Source organism: Oryctolagus cuniculus, chromosome 6, assembly GCF_964237555.1.
Source record: "Oryctolagus cuniculus chromosome 6, mOryCun1.1, whole genome shotgun sequence".
Classification (NCBI taxonomy): Eukaryota; Metazoa; Chordata; class Mammalia; order Lagomorpha; family Leporidae; genus Oryctolagus; species Oryctolagus cuniculus.
In genome coordinates this window covers 859,986-884,843 of record NC_091437.1, presented here as the reverse complement: position 1 = coordinate 884,843, position 24,858 = coordinate 859,986, and the positions used below count along the sequence as shown (strand labels likewise).

Below are 24,858 nucleotides of genomic sequence, written 5' to 3'. Positions count from 1 at the left end.
TGTGTTGCTGAATCTCAGTGAGATTCTCTTGTTGCCAGAGAATGCACTCTGCATGATGTTAATCTTTTGTCTACAGTGAGGTTGGTTTTATCTGGATGGATGGCAAAATGTGTCTTCTGTTGCTGGTTGGTAAAATGTTCTGTGTGTATCTGTCTCCATCCTGAATCTGAGGGGGACAATGCCTGACTTTTCTCAGTCTCACCTGATTTTTACTCTTTGGAGTTTTTTGGTAATCAAAGGCTAGTGTCAATTAGCACAAACCAGCTGCATGCACCCTTCAAACTGGGCCCAGTCTAAAGAAAGCAATAATAATCAAAATTGTATCTGTTCAACCACTCTGGCCCCTATCGGCCCTTTGAGCTTATTGGTGTTGACTCAGTGTATGGGTGGTTTTTGGTAAGTCTGAAGAGGCCAAGGCAACTTGGCTGTCTTACAAGGTCACAGCAGGAGGTCTGTCTCCTCAGGACGTGAGTCTGACAAGATGGGTATCTGTGGTGGTTTTAGATTTATTGATACAAAAAAGCCAGTTTCCTGGTGGTCCCGCTGGTGGCTGGCGATTGCTATATTCTTGGAAATCTGTGATAAATGACCTCTGCTCAAAATGACCTCACTGATGGTTGAACTGTTTGATGTCTAGATCCTCCTAGACTAATTCAATCCCTTCTGATGCATCAGTTATCTGCAATAAAAGCCTAGACGGAACTCCAAACTGTAAGGTATACGGTATGCAGTTAGACCTGATTCAGGGATAAGAAGGGCCTTGGAGAAGGTCTTCAGTCTCCTGCTATAATCCACTTGAGATTATGTCTTCTCATAGACGAATGACTTGTAAATACCTTAGTCTGTGTAGCCTGATGGAAAGAACATAAAGTAATTACCAAATCAGTGAGCGAATCTTAAATGAACTACTAAAACTAAATAGTAGTGAAGGGTTATGGAAAGGACATGTGTAATGAATGGGTTTGTTTGAGCTGGGTGTTAACGGTTACTAATGGAGTTAAACTAAAAGGTAAATGTTCCAATCTTCATAATCAATTGTTGTAAGTAGATGTTCCAATTCTTTGCAAAAAAAATAGTGTTTTTTGTATTCGATTATTGTATAATTTAGCATCACTTTGAGTCTCTGTTCTATTGTATCTCAAATATAAATTAAATCTTTAAAATCAAAGAAATTGTTACATGGCTATGGAAATCAAGATTAGGGAGGGGTTACATGTAATAGGAGGTCAATGGTTTGAAGTGGATGGGAAACAGACTTTGTTATCATAAGGAAACATCATTAACTCTGTAAGGATCATTTATGAGTGGGCATTTGCAAAATTTATGAGAACAGTAAAGAATGTGTAAAATCAACAGCGATGTAACTTAGGGTATAAAAATAAAGTCTGTTGCTCTCTCATCGGAGCAATGCCATCAGCCTTGCTGTGAGTGTGTCTCTCATTTCTCCCCACACCGACGCCTCCCACACATTCGGGAACTCCTGGACCTGCCAGAGCAGGCCTCTGGCAAAAGTCCACCTGGGCGTTCCAAGTAACACAACTAACAGTTCTGGTAGTGCCTGCCAATTATTACAGAAGGATACATTCTAAAGATGAGGAAAGTGGAATAATCTAAAATAAATTTGAGGAACAGCTAACTGGGTATGATAAAACCAGAATGAGACTAATCATAAGGGGGTGAAAAGAAGTAAACAGGAGAAAAAAGCATCCAAGGGATTGCCAAAACTTTCCTGGAAAGAGGCATTATTCACAATTCTGGGTGGGGTTCAGAAACTGTTCTGCACCAAAATAAAATTGTGCTAGCTTTTTAAGTGTAGGAACAGGGCCCTTCTTGAGGCACTGTGAAGGATAGACATAAGTTTGAAAACAGCCCCAAAGAGCAACCTGAACTCTATTCAAATGGAGAGAACACAAATCAAATCCATGGTGGAACTCAGTGGGAGGGATGGTGACATCACTGATGCTTTACAAAAAAGTTTTAGGGACAGCATTCCAACGATATCACAGAAGGCAAATGGCTGACTCATTTTAAGGGGTGGGATGAGATGAAGCGAAGCCCTCAGTAGCACACCATGCCTACCCCTTTGTGAGGAAAAAGCTAATCTCATTCTGGGCAGTACAGAGGAACCGCAATGAACAGCCAGCCCAACAGACATCTCCTTCAGTGCAGTTAACATAATCCTGTCTGTACCATGAAAGTGGAGCAAAGCTTCGGCTCATCGGGTACCCACACTTGTCTTGTTGTGTCAGATCACCTACAAACAAAAGCTGAGCTTCCAGCAGAAATCTCATATACAAGTGGGATCAAGATGTTGAAGCAGGAGACAAAACATGGCCTTAGCAGCAAGAGCCACAAGAAAGCCATGGCTACTAAGGGGAAATTGTCCAGGCAGAGCAAAAGAAGATAGGTCAAGAGCAAAGGTCACAGCCAACAGTTTGTTGGAGATGTTGGTTGAGTTTCTGCAGGGTCAAAGAATGAAATGTCTGCCAATTGTAGGGGTGTTTTGAGACACTGAGTCAAAGATTCCGTGGAAAATCCCCAAGGAAAGCTCTCCCTGAGAGTCGTCCGGCACCGTGACAGTGCCCCTGCTCATTTCCCTCATCAAACCAGGACAAGTCTAATGGCTCTCAGTGGGACATCAGGCATCCACCTTACATTCCTACTTTGGCTCCTTCTGACTTCATTTTGTTCCCTAGCATCTAAAAGTCTTTAAGGACACCCACTCCTCTTTAGCTAACATCTCCCAGCACCCTTAGTTTGCCAGAGATGAACTAGGTGGCTGCTCTCATCACTTACAAAAGTGTACTGGACATGACAGATCTTTAGGCTTCTTACTTTTACCTGTTACTTATATTTTCCATGAGCACCTGAAAGTCCCTTCCTATTTCTGCCTCTCTGATAAATCTTCCAGCAAGCAGTTGACTTGAACTCTTGGGTGTACAAAGAGCAATGTCTTGCAATTCTTTGTTCCCTTAAGCTTAAACAAAAACATTTTCCATACAAATCTTGCAGAAGGCTTCCCTTCTTTTTTTTCCCTTCTCTTATTTAATAAATATAGATTTCTGAAGTACAACTTTTGGATTATATCAGCTTTTTCCCCATAACCTCCCTCCCACCCACAACAATCCTATCAACTAAACCCTCTCCCATCCCATTCTTCATCAAGATTCATTTTCTTTTTTTTTTTTCTTTTTGACAGGCAGAGTGGACAGTGATAGACAGAGAGAAAGGTCTTCCTTTTGCTGTTGGTTCACCCTCCAATGGCTGCCACGGCTGGTGCGCTGTGGCCAGTGCATCACGCTGATCCGAAGCCAGGAGCCTGGTGCTTTTCCTGGTCTCCCATGCGGGTGCAGGGCCCAAGCACTTGGGCCATCCTCCACTGCACTCCCGGGCCATAGCAGAGAGCTGGCCTGGAAGAGGGGCAACTGGGACAGAATCCGGCGCCCCAACCGGGACTAGAACCCGGTGTGCTGGCACCGCAAGGCGGAGGATTAGCCTATTGAGCCACGGTGCCGGCCAAGATTCATTTTCAATTATCTTTATATACAGAAGATCAACTTAGTATATGCTAAGTAAAGATATCAACAGACCGCACCCACATAGACACACAAAGTATAGAGTACTGTTTGATTAATAGTTTTACCATTAATTCGCATAGTACAACACGTTAAGGACAGAGATGCTACATGGAGAGTAGGTGCACAGTGACTCCTCTTGTTGATTTAACAATTGACACTCTTATTTATGGTGTCAGTAATCACCTGAGGTTCTTATCATGAGCTGCCAAGGCTGTGGAAGCCTCTTGAGTTCATCATCTCCCATCTTATTTAGACAAGGCCATAGTCCAAGTGGAAGTTCTATCCGCCCTTCAGAGTAAGGTACCTCCTTCTTTGATGGCCTGTTCTTTCTGCTGGGATCTCACCCACAGAGATCTTTCATTTAAGTCATTTTTTTTTTTTGCCACAGTGTCTTGGCTTTCCATTCCTGAGAAACTCTCATGGACTTTTTAGCCAGATCTGAATGTCTTAAGGGCTGATTCTGAGGCCAGAATGCTGTTTAGGACATCTGCCATTCTATGAGTGTACTGTATATACACTTCCCATGTTGGATAGTTCCCTCCTTTTTAATTCTATCAGTTAGTATTAGTAGACACTAGTCTTGTTTATGTGATCCCTTTGACACTAATTCTATCATTATGATCAATTATGAACTGAAACTGATCATTTTGACTAATGAGATGGCATTGGTACATGCCACCTTAATGGGATTGAATTGGAATCCCCTGGCACATTTCTAGCTCTACCATTAGCGGTAAGTCTGAGTGAGTATGTGCTGAGCTATACATCTCCTCCTTCTTTATTCCCACTCTTATATTTAACAGCGATCACTTTTCAGTTAAATTTAAATGCCTATGGCCGGCGCCACAGCTCAATAGGCTAATCCTCTGCCTGCGGCACTGGCACACCGGGTTCTATTCCCGGTCAGGGAGCCCGATCTGCCCCGGTTGCCCCTCTTCCATGCCAGCTCTCTGCTGTGGCCCAGGAGTGCAGTGGAGGATGGTCCAGGTCCTTGGGCCCTGCACCCGCATGGGAGACCAGGAGAAGCACCTGGTTCAGGGCTTCAGATCAGCATGGTGTGCCAGCACAGCACACCAGCCACAGCATTCATTTGAGGGTGAACCAACGGTAAAGGAAGACCTTTCTCTCTGTCCCTCTCTCTCTCTCACTTTCCACTCTGCCTGTCAAAAAAAAAAAATAGGCCGGTGCCGTGGCTCAATATGCGAACCCCCAGCCTGCAGTGCTGGCACACCAGGTTCTAGTCCTGGTCGGGGCACTGGATTCTGTCCCAATTTCCTCTCTTCCAGTCCAGCTCTCTGCTGTGGCCCAGGAGTGCAGTGGAGGATGGTCCAGGTCCTTGGGCCCTGCACCTGCATGGGAGACCAGGAGAAGCACCTGGCTCTGGCTTCGGATCAGCGTGGTGCACTGGCCACAGTGCGCTGGCTGCAGCGGCCATTGGGTGGTGATCCAACGGAAAAGGAAGACCTTTCTCCCTGTCTCTCTCACTTTCCACTCTGCCTGTCAAAAAAAAAAAAAAGGAAAGAAAGAAAAGAAAAAAGAAAAAAGAAAAAAATTTAAATGCCTAAGAATAATTGTGTGTGTTAGGGTCCGAAAACGCCCACCGCCCGAGGAACCTCCAAGAGACTTTCTCTCATGCAACCAGCAAAGGTTTAAAGATTTATTGATCCAACATGTTGGGGCTCTCTGAACATAGAAGAACAGAGGAGCCTCGAGGAACTAAAGTATAGGGTTTATAAAGGCAAAAACTGCAAAATCGGGAGGGGGGAGAGAATACACGGTTGCTAAGCGGTTGCTAAAATCTTACAATCAGCAATTATGATTTTAAAACATAGACAAATCACATCTTTATTATTAGCCCAGGTAACCCAGGTGCAACCTTTCTACTTTTAAGCTTGAGCAATCATGCTAGGGGGTTTTTGTGCTCTGTCAAGGTGATGTAGCGCACTGCTGTTGTCCGACTATTTGAGATCATAGTTTTAGACCAGAGTCTCATGGTGGGGGGGTTGCTTTCCCAGAATGGAGTCTCAAGTGCCCCAAAATGGAGTCCCTACTGTCAAAGGGCTACTTCATGTGTTAATTGAAGAGTTCAAACAATGGTATTAAGTAGAACAAAAAAAAATACTAAAAGGAATAAAATAGTAAGTTGTCTTCAACAGTCAGGACAAGGACTGATCAAGTCATTGTTTCTCATAGTGTCAATTTCCCTTCTGCAGGTTTCCTTTTAGGTGCTCAGATAGTTGCCACAGATGAGGGAGAAAACATGATATTTGTCCCTTTGGGACTGGCTTAGTTCACTCAGCATGTTTTCCAGATTCCTCCATTTTGTTGCAAATGACCTATTTCATTTCTTTTTACTGCTGTATAGTACTCTATAGAGTAAATATCCCAAAATTTCTTTATCCAGTCTTCTGCTGACGGGTTGATTCCAGGTCTTAGCTATTGTGAATTGAGCTGCAATAAATATTAATGTGCAGACAGCTCTTTAATTTACCAATTTAATTTCCTTTGGGTAAATTCCAAGGAGTGGGATGACTGGGTTGTATGGTAGGGTTATATTCAGGTTTCTGAGGAATCTCCAGACTGACTTCCATAGTGGCTTAACCAGTGTGCATTCCCACCAACAGTGGGTTAGTGTCCCTTTTTCCCCACATCCTCGCCAGCATCTGTTGTTAGTTGATTTCTATATGTAAGCATTCTAACTGGGGTGAGTTGAAAACTCATTGTGGTTTTGATTGATTTATATTTCCCTGATTGCTAGTGATCTTGAACATTTTTTCATGTGTCTGTTGGACATTTGGAGTTCCTCTTTTGTAAAATGACTATTTAGGTCCTTGGCCCATCTCTTAAGTGGGTTGTTTGTTTTGTTGTTGTGGAGTTTCTTGATCTCTTTGTAGATTCTGGTTATTAAACCTTTATCAGTTGCATAATTTGCAAATATTTTACCCATTCTGTCAGTTGCCTCTTCATTTTCCTGTTTCTTTTGCAGTACAGAAACTTCTCAAATGGATGTAATCCCAAATGTTAATTTTGGCTTTGACTGCCTGTGCTTCTGGGGTATTTTCCAAGAAGTCTTTGCCTGTGCCTATATCTTGCAGGGTTTCTCCAATGTTCTCTAATAATTTGATGGTATTGTGTCATAGATTTAGATCTATAATCCATGTTGAGTGGATTTTTGTGTAAGGTATAAGGTAAGGGTCTTGCTTCATGCTTCTGCATGTGGAGATCCAGTTTTCCCAGCACCATTTGTTGAATAGACTGTCCTTACTCCCGGAATTGTTTTTAGCTCCTTGATCAAATATAAGTTGGCTATAGATGTTTGGATTGATTTCTGGTGTTTCTATTCTGTTCCATTGGTCTATCCATCTGTTTCTGTACCAGTACTATGCTGTTTTGATTATAACTACCGTGTAGTGTATCTTTAAATCTGGTATTGTGGTGCCTCCGGGATTCTTTTTGTTGCAGAAGATTATTTAGCTATTCGAGGTCTCCTGTGCCTCCATATGAATTTCAGCATCATTTTTACCAGATCTGAGAAGAATGTCTTTGGTATTTTGATTGGTATTGCATTAAATCTATAAATTGCTTTTGGGAGAATGGGCATCATAGAGATCTTTGACATCCTTAGTTAAGTTTTTCCCAAGGTATTTGATTGTTTTTGTAGCTATTGTGAATGGGATTGATTTTAGACGTTCTTTCTCAGCTGTGGCATTGTCTATATACAAAGGCTGTTGATTTTGTGCATTGATATTATATCCTGCTACTATGTCAAATTCTTCTATGAGTCCAATAGTCTTAGTAGAGTTCTTTGGATCCTCTAACTAAAGAATTATATCATCTGCAAATAGGAATAGTTTGACTTCTTCCTTCCCAATTTGTGTCCCTATGATTTCTTTTCCTTGCCTAATGGTTCTGGCTAAAATTTCCAGTACTGTATTGAATAGCAATGGTGAGAGTGGGCATCCATGTCTGGTACTGGATCTCAGTGGAAATGCTTCCAACTTTTCTCCATTCAGTAGGATACTGGCCGTGGGTTTTTCATAAATTGCCTTGTTTGTGTTGAGCAATGTTCCTTCTATGCTCAATTTGCTTAGAGTTTTCATCATGAAAGGGTGTTGTATTTTATCAAATGCTTTCTCTGCATCTATTGAGCTAATCATATGATTTTTCTTCTGCAGTTTGTTAATATGGTGTGTCACATTGATTGATTTGCGAATGTTGAACCATCCCTGCATACTAGGGATAAATCCCACTTGGTCTAGGTGGATGAACTTTCTGATGTGTTTTTGCATTCTGTTGGCTAGAATTTTATTGAGGATTTTTGAGTCTATGTTCCTCAGAGAAATTGGTCTGTAATTCTCTTTCAGTGCTGCATCTTTTTCTGGCTTAGGAATTAAGGTGATGCTGGCTTCATAGAAAGAATTTGGGAGGATTCCCTCTCTTTCAATTGTTCTGAATAGTTTGAGAAGAATTGGAGTTAGTTCTTCTTTAAATGTCTGCTAGAATTCAGCAGTGATTCCATCTGGTCCTGGGCTTTTCTTTGTTAGGTGGGGCTTTATTACTGATTCAAATTCTGTTTCAGTTATGGGTCTGTTTAGGTTTTCTATATCTTCATGGTTCAATTTAGGTAGGTTGTATGTGTCCAGGAATCTGTCAATTTCTGCTAGATTTCCCTGTTTGCTGCCATACAACTCTTTTCAGTAATTTCTGATGACTCTTTTTATTTCTGTGGTGTCTGTTGTTACATTCCCTTTTTCGTCTCTGATTTTACAGATTTGGGTCTTTTCTCTCCTTTTTTTAGTTAGTTGGGCCAATGTTGTTTAATTTTTGTTAATTTTTTTTTTAAAAAAACAGCTCTATAGAAGGCTTTCCTTCTTCATCTTCAGGTTAACACACACACACACACACACACACACACACAATGTAGCTTTCTCTTCCCTTCTCCAGGGAATAGGGTCATCTGAGCCCTTTTCTATATTTTGCCCACATGCCAAGTTCTCATTATTCAGCTATATCCATGAGTTTCAGTAAACCTCAGCAGAAACTTCTAGCTCAATTTTTGTTTGAAATTGTTTTAACATCAGCATCCCATTTGCAAAAACTCACTTGAATTCAGGCAGAGCTGTGATTCTATAACTTTGTAACAAAGGAATCAACACAAAAGCACATGAAGCAGGTTGGTTTTGTACACTTATTTCATATTTAATGACTGTTATGTAGATAGAAAAACATAATTGACCAAGTACTGAACATAGCAATAATCACTTTGAGAATAAATTAAATTTGAATTAAAGTGAGATCTCTTTCCATTGGAGGAAGACACTTCTGCATCCCTCTGAATGGTGGACAGCACAAGAAACCAGATAGAATCCCCATGTGTCACCCTAGTTTTTATACTCATAGACTAGTCAAAAAGAAAGGCTGAATATGAGAAAACCACCTCGGAAACTCCACACACTAATTCCTCCCTTCAAGCTTACGTAGAAGATGTCACAAAGGACAGTTCTCTGCTTTTTTCACTTTAATATTCAAATATTAACTTATGTCCTCTTCTAATTTTTCAATATTCACTTACTGAGGCTGCATTACTTAAGAAATAATAAATCATGTTCATCAAAAGTTAACTTTGCAACTAACATCATTCTGTGGCTAGAAATACTTTAAATAGTGATGATTTGCCAAACCTGGTGTTATAGTTTTTGCGTTTTCAAGAATGAATGAATGATACAAAATCATAGCAAATAATGCCATAAATTTTCATCTTAACTTAACTCATTCTTTACTTAGAGTTTTTTTGAGAGATATCGTATGGAGAGTGTGAGAATGTTCTTTCTGGTCCAAAAGCTCAGGGATCTACTCACGATCTACTTATGCAGATCCCCTTTCTCAGCATCCTTTGAAGAGCATCCTTCACCTCTTTGTTCCTCAGGGTATAGATGAGAGGGTTCAGCATGGGTGTGACCACAGTGTAGAAGAAGGTGAAGAACTTGCCATATTTGGAAGAGAAGTTGGTCTTAGGGTCTGTGTACACCATTGCCACTGTCCCATAAAACATGAAGACCACAAGGAGGTGGGAAGAGCAGGTAGCAATGACTTTCTGCCTCCCCGCCTCTGACTTCATTTTCCCCACTGCTTGAGCTATACGGCCATAAGTAGTCAGGATCAACCCCACAGGCACCATGGTGAAGATGACAACAGAGATAGTCATCTGCCACTCGTTGATGGAAGTGTCACCACAGGCCAGGCGTATGAGAGCAGGAACCTGACACAGAAAGTCATCCAGGTGGTGGTGAGTGCAGAAGGGCAGCTGGAAGGTGATAGGAGATTGGACTAAAGACTCTGTCAGGCCAGACAGCCAGGCCATGAAAAGCAGCTTCCAACAGAATGGACAGTGCATGATGGTGGTGTAACGCAGAGGCTGACACACAGCAATGTAGCGGTCAAAGGCCATGACCACCAGAAGGATGCCTTCTGTGGCACCAACACAGAGGAACACACAGAGCTGCATGACACAGCCTGCATAGGTGATGCTCTTGTCTGGCCCCCATAGGTTTGACAGCATCTGGGGAACACAGGCTGTGGCCAAGCAGAGATCCAAGAAGGAAAGATTGCTAAGAAAGAAGTACATGGGGGTGTAGAGACGAGGGTCCATGCGTGAGAGCAAGATGATGGTTGAGTTGCTGAGAACGGTCACAGGATACAGGATGATCACAACCCAGAAGAGAACCAACTCTACCTGGGGCCATCCAGAGAATCCAAGAAGGATGAAACCCACCGGGAAGCTCTTGTTTGTCATTCCCGATGTTTTTGCACTGGGTGGTAGGGAGGGGTGATGAGAAATATTTTATAAACAGACTGTAGAATTCCACTACATTTATCCAGAGACTGCCACACATTAATAGACTTCCAGGGTCTTTTCTTCCTAGGCCACAATAAGCTACAAACCTGCATCTGTACAGTGCATTCTTAGGACCAGAAGGGATATTTCTAAGGTGCTACTCCTTGTAACTACTCTCCAAATTTTGTAATCACAACACTCTCTGGGGACCTGCACATAAGCACATCCCCCTCGCCAGAGTATCCTTCAGCTGTGTAGGGACTGGCTCAAGGAAACATTTGGAGTGACATACTGAACACAGCAAGCATCTCTCTTTTCTCTCCATGGGTAGCCTAAGTAGCAGAGTAATATTCTGCATTGTCTGGGGATATTACCAGGAACACATGAAATGGCAATGGTCCCAGAAACAAGCCCTTGTATCCTCCAAGCAGACTCAAAGCTGTGAGATCCTGGCCCCAGCATGGTTCTCTGACACCTTAGCAAGGGCCTTGGTAGAGGAGGCATACAGTTGGCAAGGACAAATTCCTGGCTCTTCCACTCTCAGTAAACTGACTTAATTTACTTTATATATACAACTTAAAAATGCTAGAATACTGTTTTCATCTGCAAATGATTATACTAATCCCCACCTCAGAAAATTCAGGTTCAAATCTGAAGGATCCTGTTGTAATGATGCCTGCTGCGGTGGGCCCAGAACACCCAGCATGTCAGCACTGGTGAGGAGACAGCATTGTAATTGCTCTTTAATTCCAGCCACAAAAATGTCTGTATTGTCATCCACAGCAATCACTCAGGCATAATAGATGATTTCCAGCCACAATCATAAGTTAAAAGCATAAATGAATCAAATTAAGAACGTTATGAAATGTGTGATGATTCTGCAGCCTTGCTTCATAGAGAGGGGAGATCCCTAAAGTATCTGACTGAATCAGATCAAGATTGGGCATCCGCAGCTCTCTGCTATAGCCCGGGAGTGCAGTGGAGGATGGCCCAAGTCCTTGGGCCCTGCACCCACATGGGAGACCAGGAAAAGCACCAGGCTCCTGGCTTCGGATCAGCATGATGCACCGGCCACAGCAGCCATTGGAGGGTGAGCCAATGGCAAAAGGAAGACCTTTCTCTCTGTCTCTCTCTCTCACTGTCCACTCTGTCAAAAATAAAAAATAAAATAAAATAAAAAAGATTGGGCATCCGATTCTGGGGAAACTTACCTTGAAGGCCAATTTCCTGTCTTATAGAAGCTGTGCAATGTTTCAGAGGACAACAGGCACCTTAGTTACAGGGACGCGCTCTGCAGTGTTAGGTGATGAAAACCAAGATGCTGAGTGTGAAAAGTGGGATTTGCAGGTACACCAGCAGTGCAAGAACTCTGAGCTGCCCTGTTAGGGGCTGTGACTTTCTGACTTGAGGGCTGAGGACAGCTACTCTGGAGAAAAGAGGTAAAATCCCTGCCTTCCCAGAGCCCTGAGGCCCATCTGAGACAGAGAGCTGCTCAGGAAACCAACAAGTAAATCATAAGGATTCAGGTCCTTCACCAGCGGGTTCTATAAACATGCAAAGGAACAAACCAAAACACGGGGTGTGATGTGAACATCAGGAGTCAGAGGAGGATGGAGAACCAGAAGCGGTTCCCTCCTGCAGGAGAAATGCGGAGAACACCAAGTGGTGCCCAGGGAGGTGGGCCCACCCACTTTGCCCCAAGTCCCCCCATAACCCACTTGGTCTCCCCCATGCCAGCCACCCGGATTGACTTCAGGAAGCACACCTGACTCAGAGAGTGAGGTGCCTGACCCTGGCTCCACATCAACTTCTTCCTCTGCTTTCTGTCTTCGAAATGGTATCCGGAGTTCTCTGTTTCCCTTATGTAGGGAAGAAAGAAATTCTGTTCTGTGGCATTATGTGTCATTCATGACTGAAACAACATTGAATTACGTTCTGTAAAGTGTAACTTTTATTCCTTAAGTATGTTTTGTTAGCACTTTAAACAAAGACATAGATGAAACTAAAATAAGAAATAAAGAGGGGGAGGAGGCAAGATGGCGGAATAGGAAGGGAGCACACTGATAGTCCGGGGAGAGATAGTTTAATAAAAGTGGAGATACTGCAGGTTCAAGGAAGAGTAGGGGAGGAAACAGCAGAAGAAACTCTTCCAGAACGCGTGATTCACAGTGGACCTGTGTGGAGAGCGTGGGAGCCCACAGTTCGGGACACCAGTGGCAGACTCAACACACCAGCGCTGGAACGTGAGGTGAGCCGAACCTCAATAGCCCGAGACACCAGCAGGCAAGTGGAGAGAGGAGACTAGAGGGAACGACCCCCCGGGGGGGGTGGAAGTTCACCAGGCTAACTGGAAGAGAGAGAGAGAGAAAAAAAAAAAAAGGTGACTGGTACAGACACGGGTTTCTCTCTCTCCGCTCACCTCTCAAGGGCGAGCAAGACAAAGAGCAGGCGCCATCTTGGACATACATCATAAGCAGAGTGACCTCAGGTCTGCACTGGCCCTGAGCCTAGCAGAAAAACCTGCTCTGGGCGGGGCGAATTAACAGGAGATTAGGACCTAGTAAATTTGTGGTGCTACTGAACTGAGACTGTGAAAAAAGAGACGGTGGGGGAGAGAACTCACGGAATTCACGTGAGCACTCTCCAGAGATGCTACAATTCCGTAACTTTGGCAACCCAGTGGGAGACTGAAGGAGAATTTGAGCCCACTCTGAGGGCAGAACAGATTCCCTGTGTGGTCCTTGGGAAAGAGCTTCCGATCTCTGCCTCCTGTGGGTATATCATTTGCCTGCTAACTACCTCCAACTTCGTTCAGCTGTGCAGAATTACTTCCCTTTTGAATCAAAAAAAAAAAAAAAAAAAAAGAAAGAGAGAGAAAGAGAGAGGTTTACCACGCCTAACCTGGGAGTGTCACCTTTGGCACACCAAACAGAGCTCTCAGGCCACACCCATCTCAAGCCCTAAGGCTCCATCAAAAACAGATAGTCCACTTAATCTAGAGTCATACTATAACAAGAAAAAGCACCACAGTGAAGAAACCAAATATCTCCAATATGCCAAATAACAAACGCAAAAACCAAGGTAATAAAAACAAGGAAGTCACCATGACAACCTCAAATGAAAAAGACACCCCAATTCAAGATTATGAAGATGATGACATAGAAGAAATGCAAGAAGCAGATCTCAAAAAATTGATAAGAACATTAAGAAGTTCTCAAAAACAAATTCTTGAACTACAGAAATCCTTAATGGACAAGATAGAAAATCTCTCTCGTGAAAATGAAATATTAAGGAGGAATCAAAATGAAACGAAACAACTAGTACAACAGGAAACTGTAATAGTGACTGAAGTGAAGAATTCAATAGATCAAATGAAAAACACAATAGAGAGCCTTACAAACAGAATGGGTGAAGCAGAAGAGAGAATATCGGACTTAGAAGACAGAGAACAGGAAAGGATACAGTCAGACCAAAGAAAAGAAGAGGAAATTAGAAATCTAAAACATATTGTCGGGAATCTTCAGGATACTATTAAAAAACACAACATTCGGGTTCTAGGAGTTCCTGAAGGCATGGAGAGGGAGAAAGGATTAGAAGGCCTTTTTAGTGAGATATTAGCAGAAAATTTCCCAGGTTTGGAGAAGGACAGAGAAATCCTAGTACAGGAAGCTCACAGAACCCCTAATAAACACGACCAAAACAGATCCTCACCACATGTATTAATTAAACTCTCCACAGTGAAACATAAAGAAAAGATCCTAAAATGTGCAAGAGAGAAACGTCAGATTACTCTCAGAGGATCTCCAATCAGACTCACAACTGACTTCTCATCAGAAACTCTACAAGCTAAGAGGGAATGGCGAGATATAGCCCAGGTACTAAGAGAGAACAACTGCCAGCCCAGAATATTATATCCTGCAAAGCTATCATTTGTGAATGAAGGTGAAATAAAGACTTTTCATAGCAAACAGAAATTGAAAGAATTTGTTGCCACTCGTCCAGCCCTGCAAAAGATGCTTAAAGATGTGTTACACACAGAAACAGAGAAACACGGTCATCAATATGAAAGAAGGTAAAGGAAGGAAACCAAGGAAGGAAACCTCACAGCAAAAGATCACAGGGAATTCAAGGCATATATTAGAACTTATCTTTGGCAAATGGCAGGGCAAAGTTACCACTTTTCATTAGTCACATTGAATGTGAATGGCCTGAACTGTCCAGTTAAAAGACACTGATTGGCTGATTGGGTTAAGGAACAAAACCCATCTATTTGCTGCTTACAAGAAACACATCTTTCCAACAAAGATGCATACAGACTGAAAGTGAAAGGCTGGAAAAAGATATACCATGCCAACAGAAATGAAAAAAGAGCGGGCGTAGCCATCTTAATATCAGGCAAAATAAACTTTACCACAAAAACCGTTAAGAGAGACAAAGAGGGACACTACATAATGATTAAGGGATCAATTCAACAGGAAGATATAACAATTATCAATGTATATGCACCTAACTACAGGGCACCGGTTTATCTAAAAGATTTGTTAACAGACTTAAAGGGAGACTTAGACCCCAATACAATAGTACTGGGGGACTTCAATACTCCACTCTCAGAAATAGACAGATCAATAGGACAGAAGATCAACAAGGAGACAGTAGATTTAAACGACACTATAGCCCAAATGGATCTAACAGATATATACAGAACTTTCAATCCTACAGCTAAAGATTTTACATTCTTCTCAGCAGTACATGGAACCTTCTCTAGGATTGACCACATACTAGGCCATAAAGCAAGTCTCAGCAAATTCAAAAGAATTAGAATCATACCATGCAGCTTCTCAGACCATAAAGGAATGAAGTTGGAAATTAGCAACTCAGGAATCCCTAGAGCATACGCAAACACATGAAGATTGAACAACATGCTCCTGAATGAACAATGGGTCATAGAAGAAATCAAAAGAGAAATCAAAAACTTTCTGGAAGTAAATGAGGATAACAGCACAACATACCAAAACTTATGGGACACAGCAAAAGCAGTGTTAAGAGGAAAGTTTATATCAATAGGTGCCTACATCAAGAAATTGGAAAGGCACCAAATAGATGAGCTTTCATTTCACCTCAAGGATCTAGAAAACCTACAGCAAAACAGACCCAAATCTAGTAGGAGAAGAGAAATAATTAAAATCAGAGAAGAAATCAACAGGATTGAATCAAGAAAAACATTCCAAAAAATCAGCCAAACGAGGAGCTGCTTTTTTGAAAAAATAAACAAAATTGACACCCCATTGGACCAACTAACTAAAAAAAGAAAAGACCCAAATCAATAAAATCAGAGATGAAAAAGGAAATGTAACAACAGACACCACAGAAATAAAAAGAATCATCAGAAATTACTAAAAGGACTTGTATGCCAGCAAACAGGGAAACCTATCAGAAATGGATAGCTTCCTGGACACATGCAACCTACCTAAATTGAACCAGGAAGACATCGAAAACCTAAACAGACCCATAACTGAGACAGAAAGTGAAACAGTAATAAAGGCCCTCCCAACAAAGAAAAGCCCAGGACCAGATGGATTCACTGCTGAATTCTACCAGACATTTAAAGAAGAACTAACTCCAATTCTTCTCAAACTATTCAGAACAATCGAAGAAGGGGGAATCCTCCCAAATTCTTTCTATGAAGCCAGCATCACCTTAATTCCCAAGCCGGAAAAAGATGCAGCATTTAAAGAGAATTACAGACCAATATCCCTGATGAACATAGATGCAAAAATCCTCAATAAAATTCTCGCCAATAGAATGCAACAACACATCAGAAAGATCATCCACCCAGACCAAGTGGGATTTATCCCTGGTATGCAGGGATGGTTTAATGTGCACAAGACAATCAATGTGATACACCACATTAACAGACTGCAGAAGAAAAACCATATGATTATCTCAATAGATGCCGAGAAAGCATTTGATAAAATACAACACCCGTTCATGATGAAAACTCTAAGCAAACTGGGTTTGGAAGGAACATTCCTCAATACAATCAAAGCAATCTATGAAAAACCCACAGCCAACATCCTATTGAATGGGGAAAAGTTGGAAGCATTTCCACTGAGATCTGGTACCAGATGGGGATGTCCACTCTCACCACTGCTATTCAATATAGTTCTGGAAGTTCTAGCCAGAGCTATTAGGCAAGAAAAAGAAATTAAAGGGATACAAATTGGGAAGGAAGAACTCAAACTATCCCTCTTTCCAGATGACATGATTCTTTATTTAGGGGACTCAAAGAACTCTACTAAGAGACTATTGGAACTCATAGAAGATTTTGGCAAAGTAGCAGGGTATAAAATCAATGCACAAAAATCAACAGCCTTTGCATACACAGGCAATGCCATGGCTGAGGAAGAACTTCTTAAGATCAATCCCATTCACAATAGCTACAAAAACAATCAAATACCTTGGAATAAACTTAACCAAGGACGTTAAAGATCTCTACGATGAAAATTACAAAACCTTAAAGAACGAAATAGAAGAGGATACCAAGAAATGGAAAAATCTTCCATGCTCATGGATTGGAAGAATCAATATCATCAAAATGTCCATTCTCCCAAAAGCAATTTAGACATTCAATGCAATACCAATCAAGATACCGAAGACCTTCTTCTCAGATCTGGAAAAAATGGTGCTGAAATTTATATGGAGGCACAAGAGACCTCGAATAGCTAAAGCAATCTTGTACAACAAAAACAAAGCTGGAGGCATCACAACACCAGATTTCAGGACATACTACAGGGCAGTTGTAATCAAAACAGCATGGTACTGGTACAGAAACAGATGGATAGACCAATGGAACAGAATTGAAACACCAGAAATCAACCCAAACATCTACAGCCAACTTATATTTGATCAAGGATCTAAAACTAATTCCTGGAGCAAGGACAGTCTATCCAATAAATGGTGCTGGGAAAATTGGATTTCCACGTGCAGAAGCATGAAGCAAGACCCCTACCTTTCACCTTACACAAAAATCCACTCAACATGGATTAAAGACCTAAATCTACAACCTGACACCATCAAGTTACTAGAGAACATTGGAGAAACCTTCAAGATATTGGCACAGGCAAAGAATTCTGGAAAAGACCCGGGAGGCACAGGCAGTCAAAGCCAAAATTAACATTTGGGATTGCATCAAATTGAGAAGTTTCTGTACTGCAAAAGAAATAGTCAGGAGAGTGAAGAGACAACCGACTGAATGGGAAAAAAATATTTGCAAACTATGCAACAGATAAAGGGTTAATAACCAGAATCTACAAAGAGATCAAGAAACTCCACAAAAACAAAACCAACAACCCACTTAAGAGATGGGCCAAGGACCTCAATAGACATTTTTTAAAAGAGGAATCCAAATGGCCAACAGATACATGAAAAAATGTTCAAGGTCATTAGCAATCAGGGAAATGCAAATCAAAACCACAATGAGGTTTTACCTCACCCTGGTTAGAATGACTCACATGCAGAAATCTACCAACAACAGATGCTGGCGAGGATGTGGGGAAAAAGGGACACTAACCCACTGTTGGTGGGAATGCAAACTGGTCAAGCCACTATGGAAGTCAGTCTGGAGATTCCTCAGAAACCTGAAGATAACCCTACCGTTGGACCCAGCCATCCCACTCCTTGAAATTTACCCAAAGGAATTTAAATTGGCAAACAAAAAAGCAGTCTGCACCCTAATGTTTATTGCAGCTCAATTCACAATAGCTAAGACCTGGAACCAACCTAAATGCCCATCAATGGTAGACTGGATAAAGAAATTATGGGATATGTACTCTTTAGAATACTATACCGCAGTAAGAAACAACGAAATCCAGTCATTTGCAACAAAATGGAGGAATCTGGAAAAACATCATGCTGAGTGAATTAAGCCAGTCCCAAAGGACAAATATCATATGTTCTCCCTGATCGGTGACAACTGACTGAACACCAAAAATGAAACCTCCTGAAGTGAAATGGACACTATGGGAAACGGTGACTTGATCAGCATAGCCCTGACTGTTAATGAACAACTTAATACATTATCCTCTTAGTATTTTTTTTGTCTGTTCTACTTAATATGACTGGTTTAATTCTGTAATTATCACACAGTTATTCTTAAGTGTTGAAAATTAACTGAAATGTGATCCCTGTTAAACATAAGAGTGGGAATAAGAGAGGGAAGAGATGTATAATTTGGGACATGCTCAAGCTGACTTGCCCCAAATGGTAGAGTTAGAAACATACCAGGGGATTCCAATTCAATCCCATCAAGGTGGCATGTACCAATGCCATCTCACTATTCCAAGTGATCAATTTCAGTTCACAATTGATCATAATGAAAGGACTAAGAGTCAAAGGGAGCACATAAACAAGTCTAGTACCTGCTAACACTAACCGATAGAATAAAGGGGAGAGTGATCCAACATGGGAAGTGAGATACTCAGCAGACTCATAGAATGGCAGATGTCCTAAATAGCACTCTGGCCTCAGAATCAGCCCTAAAGGCATTCCGATCTGGCTGAAAAGCCCATGAGAGTATTTCAGGCATGGAAAGCCAAGACACTCTGGAAAAAAGATCTCTGTGAGTGAGATCCCAGTGGAAAGAACAGGTCTTCAAAGAAGGAGGTACCTTTCTCTGAAGGGAGGAGAGAACCTCCACTTTGACTATGACCTTGTCTAAACAAGATAAGAATCGGAGAACTCAGAGGGCTTCCATAGCCTTGGAAACTCATGACTGGAGCATAGGGAGATTACTGATGCCATAGACAGGAGTGTCAATTGGTAAAGTCAACAACAGGAGTCACTGTGCACTTACTCCTCATGTAGGATCTCTGTCCTTAATGTGCTGTGCATTGAGATTTAATGCTATAACGAGTACTCAAACAATATATTTCACTTTGTGTTTCTATGGGGGTGCAAACTGTTGAAATCTTTACTTAATGCATACTAAACTGATCCTCTGTAAAAAAAAAAAAAAAAAAAAAAAGAAATTATCAACTCCCAACTTGACTCTCACTGGGATTAAACATGACAATAGGTCTGATCTGATTTCATCATCATTTAAAAAAAATCATCTATTATTTTTCACTTTATGTTTCTGTGTGGGAGCAAACTGTTGAAATCCTTACTTAATGTATACTAAGCTGATCTGTATATTAAGATAATCGAAAATGAATCATGATGTGAATGGAAGGGGAGAGGGAGTTGGAAAGGGGAGGGTTGTGGGTGGGAGGGATGGTATGGGGGGGAAGCCATGGTAATCCATAAATCGTACTTTGGAAATTTATATTCATTAAATAAAAGTTAAAAAAAATAATGGAATTAATACATTAAAAAAAAGAAAAAGAAATAAAGAGTTTTCTAGCCTCAATGTCAAATACAATATTTATTATAAAATTTTGTTTTTTAGTATAATTTTTGAATTGACAAATAACTGTTGCATGCATTTACAGAGTACCACAGCAGGTTTCCGTGCTTACTCAGCAGAGTGAACAAACTGGGCCAATTAACATATCCATCCTTTCAAATATCTGTCATTTTTATATGGTAGGAGCATTACATTTTAATTAATAATGCAGGCAGAAGCACAGATATATATACATATAAGAACAGAATCATGCTGTGTATCACTCAATGTCTGTGGAAATACTATAAATATGTCTTTTTTATTCATACTTTTTATTAGTATATCTTAGGAACAGAATTTATGTGACAGTGTTGCTCTCACAGTAAATGAAGATTTCTTCAAAATTTTTGTTAATCTAAAATAACGTAATGAATTCCTTTATCCTCTCTTGGTTATGTTTCAGAACTGGTATCCCTTTCATTTTTGTCTACACAGTTTTCTACCCAGCGCGGATCACACCACACACACCGCGGGGAGAGCACCTGTTCTTCCCTTACTGGCTGTAGGGAAGCCTCACACCTTCCCCTGTTCAACTCAGCAAACGCAAAGGGGGACACTCCAGTGTGTTTACCATGAATACCAAGAATACATTTTTTTCTGTATTTCCAAGCCATGCGCAGAACCTTCTTTAATAAATGTTTGTTGTGTCATTTTAAATTTATCTGCCTACCCTCTTCGGGTGATGTGGTTGTTAAACACTACTGATGTGCAGCCTTCAGTTTGTCAGAAAATGCAGGTAAACTCCCCATATTAAATGTGTTGAGATGGTTCATCTCTTTACTATCCTCAGAGGCCTTTTCCTTTACCAAGTTCTGAGATGATAAAGAATGGATTTTCTTTACTGCCTTTCTGTGTAGCTTAAGCAACTCTTCACCATGCATGTGTGTAGCAGTTATAAAGTTTCATTTTCTGCATCTCGCCCTCAGTGAATTTGATATTTCAATGTGAAATTCAGGTCTCAAAGTTATTCCTAATTTTTTTTTTTACAGGCAGAGTGGACAGTGAGAGAGAGACAGAGAGAAAGGTCTTCCTTTACCGTTGGTTCACCCTCCAATGGCCGCTGCAGCCGGCACACTGTGACTGGCACACTGCACTGATCTGAAGCCAGGAGTAAGGTGCTTCTCCTGGTCTCCCATGCGGGTGCAGGGCCCAAGGACCTGGGCCATTCTCCACTGCTTTCCTGGGCCACAGCAGAGAGCTGGCCTGGAAGAGGGGCAACCGGGACAGAATCCGGTGCTCCGACAGGGTTAGAACCCCATGTGCCGGCGCCACAGGTGGAGGATTAGCCTATTGTGTCACAGTGCTGGCCCCTAATTTAATTATACATTTTCCAAAAAACAGATTTAAGTGAAGATAGAGGAGTGGGTGTTGAGCCTAGCAGTTAAAACTCCTATGTCCTGCATTAGAGTACCTGGGTTTCATTCCCAGTTCTAGGCAAACACAGACCCTGGGAAGAGCTGGTGATAACCCAAGTAATTCAGATTTCCACTCCCAGCTTTGTCTCCAGCCCAAGCCCCAGCTATTGTGGGCATTTCAGGCATGAACGAGCAACTGGGAGTTCTTACTCTGACTATCTTTAGGTAGGAAGTCAGAAATTGAGCCTATGTGTGTATGAGAAAGGCCTGAAGATCTGCACCCACTGCGGAAGCTCCAGAAGCCCAGCATCTTACACTTCAAAGTCCCCCCAGGATCCTGATGACCTTCCAGGGGTCCTGCCCCTTCACCCTGGTCTGATAAACACCCTTCCTCTAAGAAGGGGCGAGGCCAGCCAGGCTTCCCCTGTCTGATAACTTCAGTGGGAAGAACTCAGAACGGAATTTTTTGTATTTACACCCAACAAGTCCTTGGTTCTGGGAGAAGAAGGAGAGGGGGAGATAAAAGGTGGGAAGGCAAGACCCATCCCCTTAAAAGCCCCAGCCTAAATGTGAACTGAGAACTCTCTCTCTCAGGTTCTGTCTGGAGAGGTGCCTATCGGTTCTTACAGATGTCTCTACCCTAATAAACCTTGCTATGTTGCTTTCCATTGCTCTCTGTCTCACGCCTGAATTCTGTCTTGTGCAAAGACAAGGACCCTTTGCTTCTCTGGTAATATATCCATCAATCTATATCTATCTATCCATCTATCTATATTTCTGGGTTTCAAATAAATATACTTTTAATAAAATACATTTCCACAGTATATTATTGGAAACCATGATCAGTTTGCTTTTATTTTCTACTAAAAGCCTTGAGGGACGACACGTTCCAATCTTGTCTTTATGGCTCCAAATGAGGAATATGTTAAAGGGAAACTCACTCTCTCTTTCTCTCTCTGCCAATTATCCTCCTCAGATTGTGATAATAAAAATGATCCATAATTTAATTAAGTGGTACTTTGTAAGGGAGATGCAGATTTTAGTTATTAATAGGCCTTAGTTTCATTAAAGATGATCCTGTTGCTCGTCAGCATTCGTAAAATACCAAATGTTTGGAATAATTAACCACTATTGTTCACTTAAAAATAACAGTGAAGCAATCCACTCACTCTTCTCTCCTTTCAATATGAGGTATTTGAAAAGTCTGTGTGTATGTGAGAAACGCAACTGCACATGCTACAGCAATGCAGTATATAAAAGGCTGCAGGTTTGTATGTGCCTCTGTGTGCATCTGAGTATGCACACTCCCCAGTAATTTCACAGCCCAGAATCTGTGAGGCCAAATGGTGGACAACAATCATTTGAGATGTGCACCAGTCCCCTGGAATCCACAAATCTGGTGTCCAGAGCATCTACATGTCCTGAAGTTACACCCATCTAATCCTCCCCTTACTCACTCCTTCAATCTCAGAATGAGAGCAGCTCACCTGGACTGGACAGGAGGTTGTGGGTGAGTCAGAGAGAGCGTCACACTGCCCAGCAGTCCCAGCAGATGTTCTCCCATCTCGGACTTCGAGATGCTCCCCAGTTAAACACAAGGCACTGAGTGCCAGACATTCGGAGTGGGGAGAGAAGCTGAACCTCTTTTTATTTCCATTGTGGCAAAGAGCACAGGGAGCCTAGAGGAAACCCTGGCTTCCCAGGTGTCCCCTGGGGCTTCTGTCCTTGCAGGAAATTCACTCTCAGTCCCAGAATATTGTAAATACACTGAGGATGAAAATATCCTTCCCTTATCTTTAATAAGTTAAAAAAGCTACCTTTATATCTGCTCTAAGTGGATTCCCCATTAATTTAATAAACAATTGACTTATTATGTTTTGACAGCCGCTGGCTTGTTCATTTGCTCCATAAACACTCAGTGATGTCTGTGATGTGCCCATGTTTGAGTTACACTGGAGATTCCTTAAGGACGGGAAAAGTCAGAGAAAAACAATGATGCTGGTTTTCATCCACCTCACATAAACTGCATGTGCTATGATACAGCTAAAAATAACCAAAGGACATAAAATAAGCTAATTAATGAAAACATCACCTCATATGCCATTTTTGAGTTGAAAACATTTGAACTCTTTTAAGAACTCTGGAATGTATGATGCATGATTGTTAACGGTCACCAATCTCACAATAACCTCTAACGCTCGGTCTGATTAATTTATCCCCTTATACCATCCACTCCCTTAACCCAGAATCCTATATACTATTCTATTTCTTTATGTTTCTGGATACCACACATAATTGAAATCATTCAGTGTTTGTCCTTCTGTGCCAGGCTTATTTCACTGAGTAAAAGATCCTCCAGGTTATGTTGGAAATGACAGATTTTTTTTTATTGTAAAGGATGAATAACATTCCATTGTCTATATGAGGATACTTCACAAAGTTAGTGGAAAAGTGAGTTAAAAGATGCTTATTATTTTTTTTGACAGGCAGAGTGGACAGTGAGAAAGAGACAGAGAGAAAGGTCTTCCTTTTCCGTTGGATCACCACCCAATGGCTACTGTGGCCGACGCGCTGCGGCCGGCGCACTGCGCTGATCCAAAGCTAGGAGCCAGGTGCTTCTCCTGGTCTCCCATGCAGGTGCAGGGCCCAAGCACTTGGGCCATCCTCCACTGCACTCCAGGGCCATAGCAGAGAGCTGGCCTAGAAGAGGGGCAACCGGGAAAGAATCCAGCGCCCCGCCCGGGACTAGAACCCGGTGTGCCAGTGCTGTAGGCAGAGGATTAGCCTATTGAGCCGCGGTGCCAGCCAAAAGATGCTTTTTTGGTACCAAAAAAACCTAAACCTAAGTATATGAAAAATTTTCAGATGTTCAAGGAAAATGCAAATTATGAAAAAATGATACACAGATTACAAAGCTTTTTTTCCACCAACATATACATCTTTCAATTTCATTTTCCATGAACTTTGAACGACCCTCATCTATGTTGCCTTTCTTTGTCCATTCATCTGATGGAAATCAGAAATGAGCTTATGTGTGTGTGACAAAGGCCTAAGGAACTGACATCTACAGTGGTCCAGTATCCTCATCTCAAAGTCATCCCGATAACCTTCCAGGTGCAGCCTAGTATCTGCACTTCAAAAGTCCTGCCCAGATCCTGATGACCTTCCAGGGGTCCTGCCCCTTCTCCCTGGCCTGATAAACATCCTTCCTCTAAGAAGGGACGAGGCCAGTCAGGCTTCCCCTGTCTGATAACTTCAGTGGGAAGAACTCAGAACGGAATTTTTTGTATTTACACCCAACAAGTCCTTGGGTCCGGGAGTAGAAGAAGGAGATGGGGAAGGAAGGCAAGACCCACCCTCTTAAAAACCCCAGCCTAAATGTGAACTGAGCACTCTCTCTCAGGGTCTGTCTGGAGAGGTGCCCATCCAGGCACCTCTTACAGATATCTTACCTCCAGGACAACTTACAGATGTCCCTACCCTAATAAACCTTGCTATTTTGCTTTCCACTACTCTGTCTCACAGCTGAATTCTTTTTTGTGCGAAGACAAGGACCCTTTGCTTCTCCGGCAACAAAATTAGACAATTCCCAAATACTACAAGCTTCAAAATTCCATGTGATTCAACAAAGAAATCTGATGAGATCAT

The 24,858-nt window shown here is 41.8% G+C and overlaps 1 protein-coding gene and 1 long non-coding RNA gene across 2 annotated transcripts in view; both read right to left on the bottom strand.

Annotated features, from left to right (window-relative positions):
• Positions 1 to 488: 488 nt before the first annotated feature.
• Positions 489 to 24,858, bottom strand: part of LOC138850109 (uncharacterized) — a 46,192-nt gene continuing 21,822 nt past the window's right edge. Inside the window, exon 3 of the long non-coding RNA XR_011389625.1 lies at positions 489 to 851. This is a non-coding gene — a long non-coding RNA (uncharacterized lncRNA). The remainder of the gene's footprint in view (positions 852 to 24,858) is intronic.
• Positions 9,400 to 10,866, bottom strand: LOC127486242 (olfactory receptor 2H1-like). Its single transcript, XM_051830029.2, has one exon. The coding sequence runs from the start codon at positions 10,369 to 10,371 to the stop codon at positions 9,433 to 9,435; it is 939 nt and encodes a 312-aa protein (XP_051685989.2). The 5' UTR covers positions 10,372 to 10,866; the 3' UTR covers positions 9,400 to 9,432.